Below are 21,586 nucleotides of genomic sequence, written 5' to 3'. Positions count from 1 at the left end.
CCCCCGGGCGCGCGCCGGGCCGGGGCCGTGTGAAGCGCACCTTTTGCACGAGTCCCGCTCGCCGCGGGCGGGGCCTGCGGGGGCGGGGCGGGAGGGGAAAGCCGGCCGGTGAGCCAATGGGGATCCGCCGTTCCCCGGCGCGTCACGCCTGGCCCCGCCCACTCCCCGTTCCAGGCGCGGGCGGGCGGAACGGGGAGGCCGCGGCCCGCTGGGCGTTAACGGGCGGGGGCGGGGCGCCGCTGTCGCGAGGGCGCGCTGGCCAATGGGGAGCGGGGCCGGGCGCGGGGGCGGGAGGGCACGGCCGGGCGGGCGGGGCGCGCCGGCCAATGGGGCGCGGGCGGGGGCGTGTCCGAGGCGGCGCTCGGGTTCCGTGTGAAAAGAGTGAGGGGGCTCGGGTGCAAAGTTTGCTCGCCCGGCGCCTGCGGAGGGAGCGGCGGCTGCGGCGGCGGCGGCGGCGCGGGGGGAGCGGAGCGGAGCGGCCGCCCGAGCGCTCGGGGCTCCGACCGCCCGCCGCGCTCCTCGCGCCCCCGCCGGGGCAGCCGCGATGTGCGGGGGGATGGCGGCTCACGGTCCGGGCGGGCCGCGGTGCTGGCAGAACCGGCGGGCGCGGCTGCTGTGCATGCTGGCGCTCACCTTCCTGTTCTTCGTGGTGGAGGTGGCGGTGAGCCGCGTCACGTCGTCGCTGGCCATGCTCTCCGACTCCTTCCACATGCTCTCCGACGTGATGGCCTTGGTCGTGGCGCTGGTGGCCGTGCGCTTCGCCCAGCGCACCCGCGCCACCAAGAAGAACACGTTCGGGTGGGTGCGGGCCGAGGTGATGGGCGCCCTCGTCAACGCCGTGTTCCTCACCGCCCTCTGCTTCACCATCCTGCTGGAGGCCATCGAGCGCTTCACGGAGCCCCACGAGATCCAGCAGCCGCTGGTGGTCATCGCCGTGGGGGTGGCGGGGCTCATCATCAACCTGCTGGGGCTCTGCCTCTTCAACCACCACGGCGTCGGGGGCCACGGGCACGCCCACGGCCACGGGCACTCGCACGGCGGCCGGCAGCAGCACCCCCGCGGCGGCCCCAAGCCCGAGCAGCCTCCCGGGGACGGGGAGGCTGCGCTGAACCGCGACGAGACCAGCACCTTGGTGGAGAACTGCAGCAGCTCCAACGGAGTCAGCCAGGAGAAGCTGGGTAAGCCCCGCGGGGAAGCGCCGCTGCTCCATCCACGCGTAGAAAAGCGGGAGGGGTAATTTTCCCGAGTGGGGCCGTGGCCGTCCTGGTCCCACCTGGTGCGGGCTCTGTCAGGACTCTGTGAGGACCATTCTGTCCCCACTCCTGGAAAAGAGGCGAGAAACTTTCTTAGCAGCTCTTGTGGCACATGGCTGTCGCACCTCTTCCTCACGCCTTTCCTTCGGATGCCCTAAGCTGCATGTTTGTCTTGTAGACAGGTCAGAGTGTAAGAGAGTCTCAGGATAAAGCAGTTTGCCCTGGGGAAAAATTTGGTTCTGCAAGGAAAGGCACATGACAAGCGTTTCTTGCCTGGCCACACGAGCTGTCACAAGACGCTCTCCTAATGCTATCCGAACTGGCTGTGCGGCTCAGTGCCTTGGTCCTGGCAGCTGGATTGCTCCATTGGGTCAGTTATCAGTTACCTGGGAAGCTAGTCTTCATCTAAACCAAACACACGGAAGCGTATTCCACTGCAGTAATGTTGTGTCTCTTCATAGTATCGGTATTAATAGGAAGAAGTCTTGGAAATTGCCAGTCAGAACTGTGGAAGCTGAAATGTAGAGCATGCTGGTGTCAGGGCACATGTGTGGTGTCTTGGGAATAATTTTTGTTTAGCTTTCTAAAGTATGTACCTTCCCACTGACCTGCGCACAGGCGTACGTTTAAAAATCTTCCCAATTGTGGTTAAACTGTTTCATAGGTAGGAATTTTTTGTTTTTTAGTGGATCCAGAAGCCTGGATAGTTGATTTTGAAGCTGCTTGGTCGAAGCCAAGTATTGTGTGCTAGCGGAGTGAAAGGTGTGTGTGATTGCCGCTTCTCTGTTCCTAGGGCATCCTTGTCACCAGAAGGAATGGACTTCAGGCTTTGGAACCAACTTCTTCAGTTTCAGGGTGACATCAGCAGACCATTGTTTTAGCTTAAAGGGAGCTTTAATTGGTCAGAGTGAACTTTGCTACAGTAACAGGTTTTCTGTGCTCAGAGGTTCGAATACACATTTGAGAAACTTAGTTTCTGTTTCTCCAACTCTGTGTTGGTTTTGGAAAGACAGGTTTTTCAAGAGGATAGGAAAGTTCATCTAAATACACTACACCATCTTCTTGACGATGTAATAAGCTCTTAATGTTGGTTTAGTTCCAGCAAATGTATCCTAATAATTAGGTTCAAACAATGTAAAATTACCTTAACCCTTAGTCTCATTGGCTTGGGAATTATTTAATTTAATGGTGAAAAGTTGTGCTTTTAGCCAAGTTTTGGACTAGTTAGAGAAAAAAGGTATAGCATGAATTAAAATGGATATTGTTGTGAGCTGACTTGTCTGGAATGTCTCATGGATGCGCTTCTGGCAAGAGCAAATAATTTGTTGTGGGTATTTAGGTGGTAATAGGACATAATTTTGGTCACAGTGAAACTTTGAGATAAGTTTCTATTTCCTTCATTGCCCTGTCATGATTATGTAATGGATGGAGCTACTCATAGTTTGCCTATGGAAAAGTTGGAGGTAAAGGTGATTGGAGGCTTGGGAGAAGATGTAAGATGTAGAGATAATGGCAAAGGTGATCCTGTGCCTTCACTGGAAATCACAGAGTGGGGTAGTCCTGATTTCCTGAGGCGGAAGTGAAAAGTAGGCATAGCCTTAGTGGCTAGTCCTGCACAAGAATTTCTATGGATGCACTTTATGCAAAATAATCAGTTTATTGTTACATTTTAATGAGCGTATTTCAAATGGGCATGTTTTAACCATTTGCCTTTAAAAAAAGTTCAAGAGCTTTCTGGAACTATGTTTCATGTTACCCACTTGTATAGACAGCTGTACTGACCTTTCAGATCTCCACTATTCCAAGTACTTGGTACAAAGTAGAGCGTTCCTCTTTCCTTGCTCTCATTGTGGACCTTGAGGTCTGAACTCTGTAACCCGAGATATTTCCCTCTAATTCATTTACGTCTCTGGAAAGTTACAGGTCCCATGTTCCATAACTCCTAGAGGTAGTGTGGAAAATGTAGCTGGAGCTTCAGGGCAGAAGCATACTGGATGAGGCAACGAGCTGGGGCTTGGAACACAGCCTCGGTAGGAGCCCACTCCCTCTTCAGAGAGGAGAGCACTTGTGCGCACTCCGCAATTGCAGAATTGCAGCCACAAGGGCAGAACAGCAGAAGCTGCACGTCTTATTAACGTGTTAATGTTTACAAAGCTCTGAACTCAATAACCTCAAGGAGCAGTAAGAGCTCCTTGTTTCAGTTTGTCGGGCCAGGGGCCAGTGCCTGTTGCTTTTCTTTACCACTGGAAGTAGCCAAAAAAAAACTTTTGAAGAAAAGCAGGAGGTTAATCATGTACACTTCTCTCCAATTTGAACACTGGAAGATGATTTCTGTTCAGAAAGGATTCTTCTTTGTAATGATGTGTTCCCATGTAGCTGGTTAACTGTGCTGGAGTGGTAAATACTGCAGACAGTTGTGACAAAGGAGGACATGAAAATATTAATTTATTTACAGTCCATGACAAATTACTTTGGACATCAGGAGCTGTATGTCACTCAAAAGTATATGTCACTTGCATAAAAATATAATTTTACTATATATTTATTTATTCTGAAATATAAATAACAGTAGTTCATATCCTCAGAGTTTCAGTGATAACTTACACTGCTCTGTAGTCAATTCTGCTGGTAAATTATGCGTTTTAGACCTAAAATTTCAGCTGATTGTATCTCATGGTCCTGCTAATTCCATGCACCATCTTGGAAGAACTTCCTTTTCCTTGAATTGAGAAGCCTCTTGAAAAGGCATTGGTAAACCTGAAAAGAAGCTACTACACAGCTGTATCATACAGCTTTTGAGCTTCTAGCTTCAAATTTTAATATGAAATAGCAATGCAGTCCTATGGTTAAAGATGGATTTTAGCAATGTGATCAGTCTATCAGTGTTTCAAAAGAAGGAACAAATGTACCTAACTAAGCTACTTAAACCAGCTTTTTTACATATCTTCTCTAGCTCTGCATTTTGTTTAGGAAGCAAACAGTGAATAGGCAAATGGTTATGCAGCTGGAAAAGGTGAAAGTAGTTTTTCAGTAGAATAATTAAAATGTGGTCATCTTCATTCTTTGCCACTTTATGTCTTAAATCTCCATGTAGAAACAGTTGCCTTCCAGATTATTTAGATCACTTATTGGATAAACTGAATTTTCCTCAGCCAGAGAAGATGTTGCTAAGTGTGTGGGTTGAGTTGCTTTTTGGTTTCATACGCAGTGTGCTATGCTTACTGTTGGATATGATTTTATGAGGAATTACAGTGCCATGTTGTATTATAGCTCATGCTTAATTGTTTTATTGTTTTCTTGTCAGGTGATATGAAAGATGACATGAGTGACGTACAAGTGAATGGGAATGCTGGCCATTATCCTCTGGATGAAGAGGAAGTTGAAGAAGACTCTAGTGCACAACTTAACATGCGTGGAGTTTTCCTGCATGTTTTTGGAGATGCCTTAGGTTCAGTAATTGTGGTAGTGAATGCCTTGCTCTTTTATGGCTTGTGGAATCCATGTCCTGAAGATGGGCCTTGCTTTAATCCATGTGTCAATAATCATTGCATGGAAAATGCTACTTTATCCCAAACACTTGGCAGAGCTGTCGGGTCAGGGCAAGAGAGCATTACGACGGCTGGTCCTTGCTGGTTGCTGTATTTAGATCCTGTCCTCTGTTTGATTATGGTCTGTATACTCCTTTACACAACTTACCCGTTACTTAGGGAATCAGCCCTCATCCTTCTACAGACTGTTCCCAAACAAATAGACGTCCATTCTTTGAACTCAAAGTTACGTACCCTCGAAGGAGTGGAAGCAATCCATGAATTACACATTTGGCAGCTAGCAGGCAGTAGGATCATTGGCACTGCTCACATCAAGTGTCCTGACCCTTCCACGTACATGATGGTGGCCAAGCGCATCAAAGAGATCTTTCACGACGAAGGGATTCATGCAACTACCATTCAGCCTGAGTTTGCCAGCGTTGGCTCTGAGTCAGGGAGAGGGAAATGTGAGTTTCCTTGCAGGACTCAGTGTGCTTTGAAGCAGTGTTGCGGAGCAGGAGAAGCTAGTACTGCAAAGAAGACAGAAAAATCCTCGTCACTTAGTATTTCTTGTTCAGAAGTTGTCATTGAATTTCCGAAAACGAGGAGGACTAAGTCGGAGACCATCCCTTCAGTGAAGCTGGAGGTGAACACCGATCAAAACGAGCAATTTGAGTCATCTTTGTAACTCCCTGAAGGGTACTACCTGAGTTGTGGAGACTTTGTCAACAGCTGTGTTGCAAGAGGAAGAGACAGACGTTTGAGATGAAATTTTGCCAAATAGTGTAATTGCTGAAGTCCTTGTTCTTGTCATATTGCTAAATATAGAATGCTTGTTTTAAAGAATATAATGTCACTGTCATGATACAAAGTGTTTGTGTTGACTTTGTTTGACTGAGACAGAGAGAAAGTGCATCCATGCTGTAACACTTCAGAAACCCAGTTTCAGCATTTCAGCAGAGACACTTTTTGCTGTGCTTCAAATTAAGATACTTTTTTCCAGTGAAAAGCTGTTTGAGGGATAAGCATGTAGGAGCTCAATTTGTGTTACAGATTTCTTCGACCTACTTTTTCCTTTAATATTTGATTTGTAGATATCTTAATATATTGTTTATTTAGAAGCCCTAAGAAAACCAAAGTTCATAGAACATTTTTAAAAGATATAACTACTAAAAACTGGAAACCACTTTGCAGTTTCACATTATTTTTTTTAAAGCTATGTAATAATAATAAAAATTGTGAAAGCTTTTCTAGTGAATTTATTGCACAGCATATTTTAAAGACAACATCATGTGATTTTAAGAAATTGTCCCCTTTTCTTCTGGTAAGGTAGCGAGGTAATTGAAAACAACAGTTGTGAAAGGGTTTTTTTCTGTCAGAATGGCAGTTCAAGCTACTGTATACTGTTCTGTGATCAAGACATGAGACTGGTCGATAAAGTAACACAGACTTTTACATTTTATGGATTTTCTGCTGTTTTCCCTTAATTCTAAGTTGTGTCTGTTCATGAAAGTCTTTGAGGTTTAAAGTAACCTCGGCTCAACAGTGCTATGAATAAATATTTAGCTGATGCTGAGTTTACTAAGATAAAATAATTAATTCTGTCAATAAGTGCTCTGTTGGGGAGGGTCTGCCAAGCACTGACAGTATAACTCCTGCTTTCAAGCACAGACAGCAGCTCCCCAAAAATAACGGTGCATTTTACTTCTAGCTGAGTGTGTCTGTAAACACTTGCAGTGACTTCAGTCCTGGTTCCCCCTTGTGTCCTCAGGAACCCTCCACTGACTTTTGAGGAAGTGGTGCAGGGATCACTGTATTTCACACTTAGAGATGTTTATGTATCACATAATTTCACTTACTCAAGTATCTGAATCTATGGTTTAAAATCTTGACTCAGTGAATTGACAACTGGCTCTAATGAAGCTGTTACAGTGTTCTGCCAACTTACACCTTAGGAAAGGGGAAACTGCTCAGTGGACTCTATGAATTTGGTAGAGAGGAGAGCTGAAAGATAAAACATACAAGAAATCTAATCTAAAATCCTGGCCCTTTTGATCTACTCTCATGTTATGTATGGAAACTAATGTCTTGTGATTAATGGATTGCTCCTGAGTGCAAAACTGGAAAAAAACTCAGATCTTCCATTCTGCTCTATTACTCTGGACATGATAAACACTTTGCCTCAGTTTCCCTGTCTTCAAATGGGGATAATACCTACCTCACAGGGGTGTTGTGAGGCTTAACTATTGTGTGAAGAGCTCTAAGATCTGTTACTGGAAGGCACTGGAAAGAGGATAAGATACTAGATTACCTGGCATTTACTACTTCTACAAATGTATTGCAATACCTAGGCACAACCAGAGGGAACTGAGGATAGTTTTGGCCTTACAAAATTCTTCAGTGCTGTGGTTTTCAGGTTTTTAACAGTATTTAAATGTAGATTTTTTTAAAAAGAATGTTTTGTTAGTGAAGGGAATGTAGCTTCGCCTCCAGATACGGAACATCTCCCTAGGTTGCATTTCTAATTTGTGTCTTGCATCATAATTGCTCCTAAATAGCACAAAAAGTAGTCCTGCTGCTCATCGGACCTGGATTGGCCCAAGTCATGTCAGTGGTCTTAGCGAAGCTCTCAGCAGAGCATTGCAGTCAACTCTGGATTATCCACGGGTGGGTTACAGTGTTGTGCATCGCCCGTGCAGTCTGCGGAGCCAAGACCAGCCCCCGTCTCACGCCACGCTCCGGCCGGGCGCTGTGTGCCAAAGCACGGGGAAGCTGGAGGTGCTGGCTCTGCTTCCAGGGAGCCCCATTGCAGGCTGCATTGCTGGGCTGCAGCACAGCACTGCCAGGGGTTCTGCCTCTTGGCTGCTCAGATGCATCTGCAGGAAGCTGCGGGCTGTGGACAGGTGGGCTCGGCTTTGTGCTGGCTTGGGGTGTTGGTGCTTCGCAGCCACCAGCATTGCTCCCCTTTTTCTGTGTTTATGCTTGTTGTATAGTCTCATAAACTAACTTAAATGTGTTAATATAGTATTTATATATGTTTTTGTTTTTTCTGACGTATCTTAACTCTTTTCTGTTACCTGTATATGATCTAGAGTTGACTGTTAAATGAGATCTTGTATGAGACTACGTTTGCTGAGTATGCTACCACTGCTACTATACTACAGAGTATTAACTGAGTAAATTTTGAAATTAACAAAGTACTATTTTTTTTAAATGTGTATCCTTGCTTTCTATGGTAAACTTTCACTAATTATTTTCATCACTAGTTTAAAATTTGTCTCAGTTGTTAGTTGAATTGTTGAGGTTCTGGTTCTGCCATATATCACTAACACACTGTAGAACTACTGTTCTTTAGTTTATTTTAAAAAATACCAACAAATCTAACCATGGTAGCACTGTGAAGTCTGATTTACTTCTTTCCTGTTGCTCTTATAAAAAGAGGGCAACTGGTAAGTCCTAACAGTTACCATCATTGGTTAATAGTCTCAGTAAATGCATCTGAATAGAAGGAGTTGTAATCACTAATTCCATTTTTAACTATTTAAAATCTCTTCTTTTTTTTGCCAGAAGTCATATTTTTCTATTTCTGTGTCCATTGCAGGCAATGGCTAATTAAAAATACAAAAAGCTCTCCCCCTCGTTATTTTAAGTATCAGGGCAGGATGGAGAGGTGACAGTGATGATGGTGATGAGGATGGGGGCAGGAGGGGGGGCTGCGTGGCCTCTCTGTCATGTGCCCTGTCGCACGTGCAGCACTGGCTGGTGTTACCAGGGCCCTTTATTCTCCTTAGCCCTTGATGATAAACTCCCTGAAAGCACAGAGTGAGGTCAGGTGGTGGCTCTGCAGCAGCAGAACACAATTTCTCCCTTCTGGCTGTTGGAGACCCAACCATAGCCCACCAGCTTGTGAAACAGCTCGGGTTTTTTTTTTAACTTGATCTGTCTGGGTTTATACAGACCTGATTTGTTCTGAAGATCACAGTTTTAGAATACTGAAAGCATTCAAAAGCACTGCACAGTCTCTCTTTATTTTATTTCTTTTTCCACAAAGCATGCAACTAGTGAATCTCATGTAAGTGAACACTGCAGTGGTGGGGAGCTAATTGTATTGTGTATCACATTCCTGAATTTTTAAAATAAAAACAATTACGGAATACTTATTTTAAGGAAAAGTAAGTTTGTATTTCAGTGTCTAGATTGTTCAGGCTTCTGATTAAATGTGTCAGAGATGTACCAAACATCACTGGATGAAATATTTTACTACATGTCTCATACAGGAACATGCTATTTTAGAATCACTTCCTAGATTATATCTGCACCTAAGGTGAGGTGCAGAATTAATTCAGACACTCAGTGGGCTAGCCACAGTACCATCAGTCTTCTTTTTTAGCAGAGTAAATTGTTTCTGTGGAACCCCTAATAATTGTAGCTCATTTGTTTTCAACACCCAGTGTGGGCTTTGGTAATATCTGTAGTTGCCACATCGCAGTGTGTGGTATGGACATACACAGAGTTATGTAAAAGAACCGGCCCCAGCTTGTGACTCCCCAAAAGTCATGGCAAGGGCTCAGTCCTGAAAATTTCTGTATTCTTAAATAGTTTCATCAGGCTGACGAGTACTTACTTGCACACCAGGAATTGCTTGTGGGAGTGAGTCCAAAGCTTCTGCCAGTGTAGCCTGGCTTTTAAAGAAAAAAGTACCTAGATTTTATTGATGTATTAAAATCAAGATTGCTATGGTGTTTCTAAATTTGCTGTAGAAATACTGTCATTTTTGTGTAATTTGAGAATTTGTTCCTTTTCCCCATTCTCCAAAAAGGGAAAAAAATCCACTGAGTGTCCTAAGACTTGTTAGCAAGTTTAGCTAAACTGATATTGTTAGTTTCTGAAATCAGGCCATCTGAATTTATTAAACACTGCCTGGTGGACTTTGGGGAGGAGGGATAAAGATTCTTGCCATTCTCCTTCCCCTGCCCCCTGCTTTCTAATCTCTTCAGCTATGGGGAGACCAGGAGGGATGGAGGGGGTGAATTTTGTAACTAAATGTTCCGAGTTCCACGTGGAGGGAATGGGAAATACTGCTAACTATTTTTAAAAGCATATAAATATGCTCTGACTATTTTAGCTCCATAGCATAGCATCAGTTACACCCTTTTTAGGTATGCTTTTAAGTGGTTCAGGTCCACAGTATCTTTGGCTTTTCCTTTCTCTGCTAGGCAGAAAGAGGTGGATGCTCCATTTGCCTGAGCAAAAGCCAGAGTTGACAATTTTCCAAATCAAATGTAGCTTTGCTGATAACAGAAGGTCTGATTATTCCTTGTGACCTTTGCTTTGTGTGGTTAGCTGCCTGTGAGGTACAGCACCATGTTTTAGCAGGCTCACATTTATATTTTTTGCACTCACTGTGTTGTCTAACTAGTTGAAAAGCAAAACCACAAAGCTGAAAAATATCTTTCATCTGTGTGTCTCCAAAAAGCACATGGGATTAATTTGGCTACTTTTTTTTTTTTTTTCATGTCCTGGATCCTGTTTCTGAACAATGTTAAAATATAATTGGCATAGTTTGTTCATTGATGATACTTCTTTTTGCCTTCTTTTAATATAAAGAATAATGTTCTTTTTTTTTTCTTTTGTTTTGTTCTGTTTTGTTTTTAAGTATTAAAGTGCTGAGAAAATAAATGGAGCTTTTGACTATCAAATACATTTAGTTGGGATTTCTTTCTCAGATCAGCTCCCAGGAAGGAATTTAACTAGTAGAAATACACATTCGCTATCTCCCAGAACATCAAAAAGAGAGGAAAATAGCACAAATAAAGGAGGTGGAGGTTAGTAAATGGGTTTTAAAGTTCTGGCCTCCAACTGTCTGGGTTCCAGGTGCAATTAAAAGAATAGTTGCTCAGTTCTAGTATTGTTAAGGGTTAATTATGCAAAAGGCATTTTTTTATCTCAAATGAAAACAGCTTTTGAAAAGAATAAAAAAAAATCATCTTGACCTGTTAATTGGCCGTGGTTAAATATCTGACATAAGGGTCAATAAGGTAGGCTTCCTAATAGGACTCTATTCTGCTCTTTCCATGTCTTTGGAAGAAATCTGCTTTAGAGCAGAAGATGCTTTGGTGCTTTTCAGCTTCAATTGTTTCAATTCAGAAACACTACAGTTTGCACAGTTTTCTGGGAGAAAAGGACTGACTGCAGATGCCAGCACTAATACTGAGGAAGGCAGGATTGTGACCAATACCTGCCTTGAGCTGTTAACAAGCTTCCAGTGATGAGTTCATTCTGGAGCTCCTTTTTCTGCTTCAAGAGGGAAAAGTGATTCCACCTTATTAGTTAAGTGTGTGGGAGGATATGTTTGGTTGTGCTGTAAGCACTGCATGAGTTTTGCCTTTTCCAAAGCTGCTTCTACTTCTACATGACATTATGTGATTTGAACTTACTATGAACATCCTTTATGAGAAGTGCTGGTGTGAGGTTTTAAATTAGTAGGAAGGGAAGCTTCAGATCTGTAGCTTATTTTTGCTACAGGTACCTTCCCCCATGTAATTCCTAGACCTTCTACCCCAGATAGTTGCCTGACCACAAGGACCACCAGATCTAGCTCCCAGAACAACTCCTTGCTGCTTTTCCATTGGAGGAGCTAATGCCACAGGAGCAGGGTGGGATGGGAGCATCTGACTCCAGGCAGACAAGCACTTTCAGCAGGCAGCTTCTCAGGCTGATCTCTGCTAGCATCCCAAACCTGTCATGGAAGCCTTGCCACTAAAACTTTGGCTAGCATTTATATGTTTTTGTGGTTTGGTTTATAATTTTTTTTTTTTTTGACAACACAAACCTTAAAGTATTGCTGAGACCAAATGGCAATCCCCAACCCCCATCACCCAAGCTCTGTTTCTAGTTACAGCATTGGTCAGCTTCCCAGCATTTTGCTCCTGCACCAGCTCCTGCAGCTAAGAATAGCCCTAGTGATGCTGTGGAACAGGATGTGCAACCTGCTGGGCTTCCTGCATTTGTGCTTACATTGCTGGCCTGGGCTGAAGCCTGTCCTCATCTTCCCCTGGACTCACTGGGTGAATTTTTTAGGCTTAATTTCTTGGATTAGGCTTGCTGTGGGTTGGCCCACGTGTTCCAGTTGCATTCTGTGCTATAGGCAACTGCATTCTGCAGTATAGGCAAGACCTCAGCTGAGGGAGATACTCACTTGCTGCCAGTCTTCTGTGCTTCAGAGTGTGTCTGCTGAGTGTAAGTGGATGCTGCTGGCCTGCTGCAGACCTGGATTCAAGCTTCACTGCTTGGTTTGATGTTACTGTGTGATCCCTGTAGCTGAGGGTGCAGCAAGTACAGCACAGGGAGTCTGCAGGTAACTGGGTCACTGCTGCTCACCTGAGCTAGGTGCTCATACCCTAGTTTAGGAGTGAACAACACTCCCACAGATAAATGCTGCACATATTGCTATGCCCTCAAGATTTTTTCATTAGACAGCATTGACTGGATACTCACTTCATTGTTTTACCCTGTGCTGCCTTGGGCTCTCCTCCAGTCAGTTGCAGACAAGCACATTTTTCCTTGAGAAAGGGATTATGTGAATTTAATCTGGGCGATTATTTTCACTTGTACTTTTGTGGGCATGTAGGAAGGTTCTGACCCAAATGGATGGGGCTGATTCTGCATGCTTCCAGCTGAGTGCTAGGAGGAATTTGGCTGAGGTACTAGATAAAATCTAGGCTCAAGTAATTCTTCCTAAATATCCATACTGGCAGAGGTCTTAGGTGTCTGTGTCATGATAGTTTGAAGTGATTTTCTCTTCACATTGCTGTTCAAAAAGAAAAAAGGAAAGAACTGTGTTTAATTATGACAATAATTATTACCCAGCCTTGGTAGGTGTGTTTCCAGTTCGCCGAAAACCTCCCTGCATGCGGCAGCAGCACAGTGGAGACACTGACAAGTAAGTCGGCAATTTATTGCTAAAAAGAAGGTGTTTGGTACATATGCTTGAGCTTGGAAGTGGAATGACACTTGGCACCATAATGTCCCAGTTATCTTTCTCTGAAGGAGTAGGAAAACTGCAGAACTAACTACTGAGTCAAGCTGCGTGGGCAGAGCTCCTGTGTCAGAGCTGCGCTGGCGTCACAGCCGCAGCGTGACATCACGGGCCGTATGTGAAAAGCCCAGAGCATCACCCAAGCTCTCTGTGTTATTGAAAACCTCAGTAATATTTATTGAAAACTTGCAATTTTTTTTTTTTTTTTTTTCTCTTTTCCCATTCCCTAGGAAGTTTAGCCACACAGCTACTGGGAGAGTGTGTAGCTCAATTGCCTTGCAACACTGTGTGCTGCTCTGAAAAAAAGGTGCCATTGAACCCAGAGTTTGAACTCTACTGCACGTGGTATGCCTTTTCTAAAAGTATCTACAAAAACAAGGTGATGTCAAAACAATGTTTCTCTACAGAAAGCTGGAGAGATACTCAGGTCTACAACTTCTGCAGTAGTTGTCTGTGATGCTTTTAATTTGCTGTCCTCTTCCCAGAGAGTAATCGAGTTACTATTACTGCATATGCATGCAATAATTAATGTGGCATGGAAAAACAGTAGGGCAGACACTGGAGTTCTTTAGATTTATTCTTTAAGAATAGAAGATCCGATCTACAAGATTTTTGCCAAAATTTCATTAATCTTTGATAGTATCGAGAAGACAGGTCACTTCTCCCATGGTGGTCACGCTGGTTAGTAAGAAGCAAATGAAATTATGGCATCAATGGAGAAAGATGAGCAACGGAGTGTGTGTAGGTTTTGATTTTGGAGTGGTTATATTTTCCCCCTCCTCCAGCTGCTTTAATGAGGGTAGTGGTTTTCTTTGGTTTTCCTCTGTAGCTCTGCAGTGCTTAACAGCTTGTTACTGAGGGACCTACACCTGGAGTGCATGGAAATCCAAGTTAGTGAAAGACATGGGAAAACATGTTTAAACAGATCACAGCTGAAGCTGAGACCTTAATCTTTCTGAGACAGAAGGTAGCCAGCACAGCCTCAGCCGTTCCATCAGGAAAGGTTAGTGTGAAGTACCAAGCTTAACTCACTCACTGCTAGAGAAATGATGCAGAAAATCAGGTAACAGCAGTTTAGTTTCACACTTGAGCATATGAGGAGTAGCCTCTCTCTGCAAGAGATTGCAGCTTGGCAAAAATAATGTCTTTGCATGGGGGTTTGTTGCTGGCAGTAGCTAAAATCCTGAAAGAGCAGTATTTCTCCAAATGACTTAAAGTCAAGTCAGATATGGAGGGCTCTTAGGCAACATGAGAGTTCCCCTTTTGAAACAGTGGTTTGGAGAGAACAAGTCATTGGCCTGGGCTAGGACAAAAATAAAGCAAGATAAACAAGGATGGACTGCTGCCATCTTCCCCTTCCCCTTTATCTCTAAACCTTAACCTAAAACTGCAAATTTGAGGTTAATGCAGTGCAGTGTGTCTGCAGCTGCTGAAACCAGCTATGTTTTAATACAGCTTACTTATTTTGATGACGATGAAAGTTTGAAAGCTCCTCTAGGTAACAGAAATATTTCAATGCTTTTGAAGTTCAAATGAAAGTATCTTTTAATATTACTAAGAATATTTTCAAATTAAATAATTAATTTTCCTGAAAAAGCATTGAATGAATTTACTTATTCTCTGTCACGTTTCTAATCCACAGAACATAGAAATAAACTATTTGCAAAAACCTGTCCAATTTTTGCTAACATATTATTTTTCTTTAATATGAGCTAAAAAGAGAGGAAGTGTCAATTCATAAAAAGTGAAGCTAACCACACAATTTTGGTAGCAGGTCACTTGCCACTAACGAGTATTTCACCACTTTGCAGAGCTCTGAATAGCTGTAGAATGTACTGTGGAAACAAGAACCACAGCAATAAATTGGGATGGAAAACTATTTGCTTGAACTTCATGAAGAAGAAGTTGCTTAAGTGATACATAAGAAAATGTATCTGTTCCTGAGTTGCATTTTGCCCTGTACTATAAATAGCATTCTGAAAAACTAATCCTTCAAGATACTGGTGATGTGATGATGACTTTATTCCATAAATACCAGCTTAGATCCTGTCCTATGCACTGATTTATCCAGTTAAAGTATGGTAGGGGAGGAGTGAAAATCATGATAGCTGCAATTCTGGACTGTACATCATTCAGCTACTCCTTCCAGTACATGTGATCCTTCTTTTAAATAATGTGAGAGTTTGTTGGAGGTTTTACCCAAACATGACATTCCTACTTTTCAAACAACTTGATTCTGACAGGAACTTTGTTCTGACAGATCCTTTTTTAAGGAGATTTCTTAACCAAATTAGCTTCAGGGTATCTTCTTGTGACAATGCCTTAAGGGGCCACATGCTGGCTGGCTGAACCAGTGACACCTTGTTTTCCTGTGCTCAGTAGGAGTGCAAGATTCTGAACCAAGTTGAGCTGGATGGAGGATATTAAAGACCTAGAAATGTGGAATACTGTGTTGAAGATAAGGCTAGATTAATTCTCAACACTTTAAGCCTTTGTTAAGAAAAGTTGGGCTCTTGGATTTTGATTTTGTTTGATTGTTTGTTGTTTGTTGTTTTTTTTGTTTTTTTTTTTTTTTTTACTTTCTGTATCTGTGACCAACCCCAAGCAGAGCCACTCATAGGTACAGGAGGAAAACTTAATATTCATTGAAATTTCACTGAGGTGCTTTTTGGTAAGTCCTAGATGTTTACTAAATAAATTAAATAGGATGGTAATGATTGTTACAGGACCCCTTAAAGCATATTTTCCATCTCACTTTTCATCTCTGATAAGTAGATTATAAGAGCCTGCCTTGTATTGGGAACTCTGACAGGTGAAAAGTGCTCTCTGTTCATAGCACATGCAGGGCTCTGACCTCTGGCATGCTTTTCATCCCTCAAACTCTGCTAGATAGTGCTTAAAGAAATACAAAGTACTCGCCGAGACTCAAAAATGTGACCATGGTAGAAGCTGTGGTTTTCTGAGGGGTCTCATTTATCTCCATATGAACTTCAGACCCCCCAAAACTGGGGGAAACAGTTTAAGAATGACCTCGGAAATAGAGGTGGGGGGTGGCTTGTAGAAATCTGAAGAAGCATCCAGCAGGACTACAGCTGTTCTAAGGAAAGAAGCCATCCTCTCTTGGATTCGATGCAAACTGACCCAACCTGTGGGATGGAAAACCAGCACTCTTCCTCAGAGAGGTCTGGATTGCTCCTGGCTGATGCTGGCTGTGCTGCACCAATTTTAGGGCCACAGCACATGGGAGAAGTGAGGGTATGACTGCCATGAGCTGGGACATGCAGGCCAGGTAATCCGTGCTCCGAGCAGCTCCTGTCACAGAACACCCATCTACCAACAAATGTATGCACAGCACTGCTCACCCCTCAATGTCTGAAACTTCCCCTGTCTCACAGGAAAGGCCTCCACATCCAGAGCATGTGTGGCATCGGTGTAAAGGGAGCAATGGGCTGGTGGAAAGGGCACCACCAGTGCTGTAACAACTCTGATTCTGGGCTGCCACTCCAGTTGCTCTGGGATTAATGCTGTTACTGAGTTTAGAATTGATGAATGAGTCTTGAAACCAAATTTATGTAAAAACAATGGCTTAAACCTGGTTATTTCTTGTTTCCTTGTGCGTGTGGCTTTTCTAGGCTGTCTGCTTTTTCCACAGTAACTTCCAAGCCCTGCTTGGGCAGGGCTGTTGCCTCCCAGCACAGCACTGATCACAGATGTAGGTATCATCCAGGCAGGGCTGCTGGATGCTTTCTAATCTAGCAATGAGGAAAAACACCCACCAAAAGAGAGTTTGCAGTGCTTCACTAAATAATTAATTGATACTAAAGTCTCCAGGACTTTGGAATCACATGGACTCTGATTTTTCATATAGTCCTGTATGGTGTTAGGTAAAAGGTTAAAACTATACCTACTCTTAAAACAAATCTATACCATAACAATGGAGGCAGAAAGATAGAATTAGTAGTACTGCTTCCTCCTTTGGTAGGAGTCAAGCTGAGACAGAGACTTTATAAATGTTTTCCTTTTAGTTTTTTCCTTTCACGTAACTTCTTGTTTGAAGGCTGGAAACAGACTTCTGTTAACTTTTTTTTATTAAAAACCAAAAAGCAGTCTTAGAAAGAAATCGGGGTCTGACAACCCAGCAGGGTAATGGAAAACTTAATAAATATCCTGTTGTTATAACATCTGTCATTTTAGCATTAACAAGCTCATGACTTTAGCTGTTGTATGATCAGAGCCCCACTCTGTAGAGAAAGGCTGCTAGACCTCTAAAGTAAAAGATTTCTGCCCAGCAGGGTGCTTTAACCTCTTGTATCCTGAAGCCATTTAGCTAAAGCAGCTTGAAAGTGATAAAGAGACAGGTTCCTGTGCAGGAGTGAGGGTCAATTAGGAGGGATAGAGAAGCAGTTGGACTCAAGTATTTTCCTAATTTTGTTCTCTTTGATGTCCAGAAGAACCAGAAAAAAAACAACCAAACAAACAAAAAAACCAACCAAAAAAAAAAAACAACCCAAAACAACAACAACAACAAAAAAAACTAAGCCAAAAAGAATGTGGTGGGTTTTGTGTTTTTTCTTAATTTGGTCCCACTTTGATTTTCTTAAAAGTTGTAGAGAGGAGATTTAAGAGACTGTCTTATTAAATGAATAAGCATCACTGCAGCAAAGCTATGGTAGGTGCCCATTGCCTGTAAGACAATATATATATGTCAACCACAAACACAGAGTGATATTTTGGTTCATTTAAAACAGGCCTATGTAAGAACCAGAGCAACTGCACAAATACTGAAACTCCATGCAGTGTCTCTCACCACCTGTTTCTGAGATTTCTTTAGCTTGTTGACTCATGTTTTTCTTTTCTGGAAGCTAAAGAAAATGCCTGCCATGCTGAAAATGCTCCTGGTTTGGTTTTAATCTCAGATGAAGTTCTTCCAGAACAGTTCCATGGTGATAATGTTTCTGACTTCTTTATTTTTTGCTTTTATGTGTCAGGTGGTGAAATGAGAGCCCTCCACGATCTGCAGGCAGCCAGTGCTTCCCTGGTACACAGCTTCTCACACAGGCAGAAGCAGAGGGGCTGAAAGAAAGAAGTTTTCTTGGTGCTCATGAGGAGTCTGTAGCGCCCTGGGTGCGAGCAAGAGCTGTGGAGTTCAGCGGAGAGTAAATCCATCTTGTCCCAGATCACTCAGTTGTCCTCCCTCATTGTCCTCTCTCAGGGCAAGGAAGCACCACATCCAAGTCACAGCCACCTCCAGGACTGCTGTCAGTCTACAGAAGTATCATGAAAGTATGGTGGATCTCATTCTCTCACAGGACATAAGGATAAACCACCACATTCTCATCTGTTTAGATGCCTCTAAAAAGCCCAGAGGCATCAGTAGCACTCCCAAGTGCTTCCAAGCCCCTGTATACTTTAGATGAGTGAGCTTGCATAGATTTAGGATCCTTAAAGCACATTTGTTTGCTTTAGACAGGACTGAGATTGTCTTGAAAATGCTACTATTCTGTTTTGGGGAAAAAAAATCTTATGTCTACAGCAGAGATGCCATCTCGTGTGGCATGACTGGGAGCCCAGGCATGATCTGGGGCACTGGGGCACCCAAAGCCCTTGCTCGGGTCTTTTGTAAGCAGATGGTTTACTTTGTGTTCTTTCAATTTCTATTCCTTTTAGTGATGCTAAGGCAAAAAGAGAAATCCATATGCTCCTCCCAAGTTTTGAAAATACCAGCACAAACGTTGTAGCTGGTGGCGATTTCACTGTAGAGACAGACTTGAGGGATGATGACTTTTTGTTTTGTAAAACACTTTAACTTCCTGAAATAGCTATTAAAAAAAAAAAAAAAAAAAAAAAACAACCAAACCTGACTCCAAAGCACTTTGTGTTTTGAAATACTTTTGTAAGTGAAATTACACATTCAAGTTCTCACAGAGTTTTTAGTAGAACAAAACATTTGGACCCCAGTAACTTTTGCTAAAGGCTTTCAGAGCTGCTAACATCTAGAAAGACTGTTTTTGCATGGGGCTAATTAGACCCTTTAAAAGAATAAGACAAATTAAACTCAACAATGCAGTTCGACTGCGGGTGCTAGGATCTTGCACTTAAACTGTGCTGTTGGATTATGAATATTAGCACATGGATTACTCTTTAAGTGATAAATATTGAACCAAATAATTATCTAAAACTTTTGGGAAGGAATCATCAATAAGGTTAGGCTGAGAAAAGACGGTACTGTTTTAAAAAAAAAATTAATAGTAGTATGTGTTGATGAGAAAACAAGTTGTTCCCTGTGAAAGAACTGGCAGGTTAGTCCACATTTCTTCTTTCTGATATATGGGTGGCACCTTATGCTATTTTTTTCCCCTTTAAAACCAGGCAAAAAAAAAAAAAAATTAGAATAATGAAAACCTTGAGGAACGCCTACCCTACCTCCAGAGGCAGGCGGCAAACACCCACGGAGTCGCTCATTTGCATCCTTCTCGCCGCAGCGGGGAGCAGGGGCCGGCGGCGTGCCGGCGAGCGTGGCTGTGCCGGCACCTCGCTCTGCCTTTGATGCCGCCACGACCTTGTTGCCGTGTCAGCCTCCGCTCCGCCCGTGCTGGAGGGAGCGGCTGCGGCCCCGCCATCCTCCGTGCGAGGCCGTGGGCGCCGTGCAGGGCCGCGCTGCCGGCGGTGCCGCCCGGGGCCGGATGGCGGAGGCCCGGCTGCCGGGGCACGGCGACAGCCCCGCGCTTCCCCCACCCTGAGGGCATTGCTGCGCCGGGGCTGCAGCGGGCCCTGGCCAGCCCGCACGGGAACCCCCGAGCCCTCCAGCACTGCCCGCTCGCCCAGGAGGTTTCTTCCAGCCCCAATGCCAGGGAATGCCCGCTGCCCGCAGGATCGGCCCCGCTCTCTGCTGCCCGAGTCCCCGTCCGGAGCTGCCCGCAGCTGCCGCAGCACGGGACACCGAGGGAACCAGCGCCGGGGGTTTTGTGGCAAATGGAGCGGCAGCGAGGCATGCCGCAGGGCCCCTGCAGCACCCGGCGAGGAGAGCCATTGCCCTCGGGCTGTTAAAATGCAATTTGCTGAAAGGAAACCGCTCCGGCCGCATGCACCCAAACGCAGCGTCCAAGCAGCGCTGGGATCGCCGCCACCCCATTAGCAGGGAAATCCATCTTTTACAATGGACCATTAGCTTTACACCAGCTTTCAGGGGTGGGGAACAGCCTTCCTGCTGAGCAAAGCCTAAGAAGGAAATAACTGGCTCCAAACATCCAGGGGCGGCGGGGAGCGGAGAGCCGAGCTCGCTCTGAACTCCGCAGCTTGAGCCCGGCGCTGCCATGCAGCCGGCCCCTGCGCCTGCATGCGCCGGTGGCCGAGCCGCAGGGAGCTGCCCTTATTTATTTATTTGTTCCTACGGCACAGGCACGGACAAGGGCCCTGCTTTATGTTCCCCTGCAGGAAGGTGATAAAGTGCCCGGGAGCTGCTGGAATCCATTCTCCAATAAATTCAAAGGGAAAGGCCATTTTTTTTTTTTGTGCCTTGGAAGCTCGTGAGGGCTGAGGGATGCTGGAAGGCATTGAAAACTGAGGCAGCACATCGCACACTGGTGTGGAACGAAGCCACCGGAGCAATTTTTCTGGTTTGTTTTGTTGCTTGTTCTTTTTTTCCCCTCAACGATTTTTACTCTGCCTGTGGCTAAGCAATCAATATCTCTTTGCCGACAGTAAATATTCCAGGCTTTTAAATGATGATGTATTCCAGGGTGAAACAAATTAGGTGCCTTATTGCTGCCCTCTTGTACTCAAACTAATTCTGTGGGTCCAAATGGAAATTCAGAGATTCCTGAACCAGGCTTGTGGGTGGCAGCAGATCTGAACAGGTCTGGCTTCAGCTGTCAGCTCTGTTGCTGATCTCTCTTCTTTCACTGAGATGAGCGGAAATTCAGGAGAGCTGTGTGAGTAGCTCCACAGGCTGAATCCATCAGGCAGATGCATGCAGCTGAGCATGAGCCTGCCTGGTGCACTGCAGAGCCCTTGTTTCCCTCGGCAGGAGGCTGCAGAGCTGGATTGGTGTGTCAAGCACAGCCCAGGCTGAACAGCATCGGCCCGATGCTGGTGGGTGCCACACCAGCAGGGACTTCTGCTCTGACCTCTTGGTGCAGTGGCTGGTCAAGGAGTGTTTCCCAAGGACCACCTACTAAAAGCAATCCTTCCTTTTTGATACCCACCCAGGGAGCCACGTGGGAACTGTTTGGAGCCTTGAAAAGTCTGTTAAGGCTGTGACAGCAACCCATCCCATATGTCCAAGGGAGAGCAAATCAACTTAATTGGGCACCAAGGAAGCAATGTGATTTGCTTCTGAGGTGGAGTTGGATGATTTGTGCAAAATAAATTGTTACAGAACAGATTATTCTCTTTGGTTTCCTATACGATTTTGCTGAGGTGGTGGAGGGACTGTGTAGCCACTCCTCCTGTGTTTCATGGCATCAGTGCTGCTTGAACCCTCTAGCAGAGAAACTTTATAGGACAGTTCAGAGAATGTCTGACTCCATTTCCCACGTACTGCTACAAGAGCTCTTGCTCTGAAGGATTAAGATGACAGTGAAAGATAGAGGGGCAAAGACATTGGGCATTTTTGCTAGGAAACAATATTGCATAATAAAACACAGCTGGTCAGAGCAGGTGGACACCTCATGTCAGTGACCATCAGCCCCACTGATGGTCCATTATCCCCCAGAACTATCACCCCCAGGTCCTAGCTCCCTGTTTATTAGGGGGATGGGGATCCATGT

General features: G+C 44.5%; 1 protein-coding gene across 1 annotated transcript; it reads left to right on the top strand.

Moving 5' to 3' along the window:
• The first annotated feature begins 335 nt into the window (after positions 1-335).
• On the top strand, positions 336-21,201 carry SLC30A1 (solute carrier family 30 member 1). The gene is made up of 2 exons (XM_021547545.4): positions 336-1,178; positions 4,558-21,201. Exons 1-2 carry the CDS (start codon positions 545-547, stop codon positions 5,466-5,468), a joined length of 1,545 nt encoding a protein of 514 aa, XP_021403220.4. The 5' UTR covers positions 336-544; the 3' UTR covers positions 5,469-21,201.
• The last annotated feature ends 385 nt before the right edge of the window (positions 21,202-21,586 follow it).

The sequence above is a fragment of the Lonchura striata genome, chromosome 3 (assembly GCF_050655825.1).
Source record: "Lonchura striata isolate lonStrDom1 chromosome 3, ASM5065582v1, whole genome shotgun sequence".
Lineage (NCBI taxonomy): Eukaryota > Metazoa > Chordata > Aves > Passeriformes > Estrildidae > Lonchura > Lonchura striata.
This window is presented reverse-complemented; position numbering and strand designations above follow the sequence as displayed.

Bases quoted from the DNA above. Each gene is read 5' to 3' on its own strand.
- SLC30A1 (XM_021547545.4), top strand. From the start codon at position 545: ATGTGCGGGGGGATGGCGGCTCACGGTCCGGGCGGGCCGCGGTGCTGG. The intron at 1,179-4,557 runs GTAAGCCCCGCG...TTTTCTTGTCAG, and splicing joins AGTCAGCCAGGAGAAGCTGG to GTGATATGAAAGATGACATG.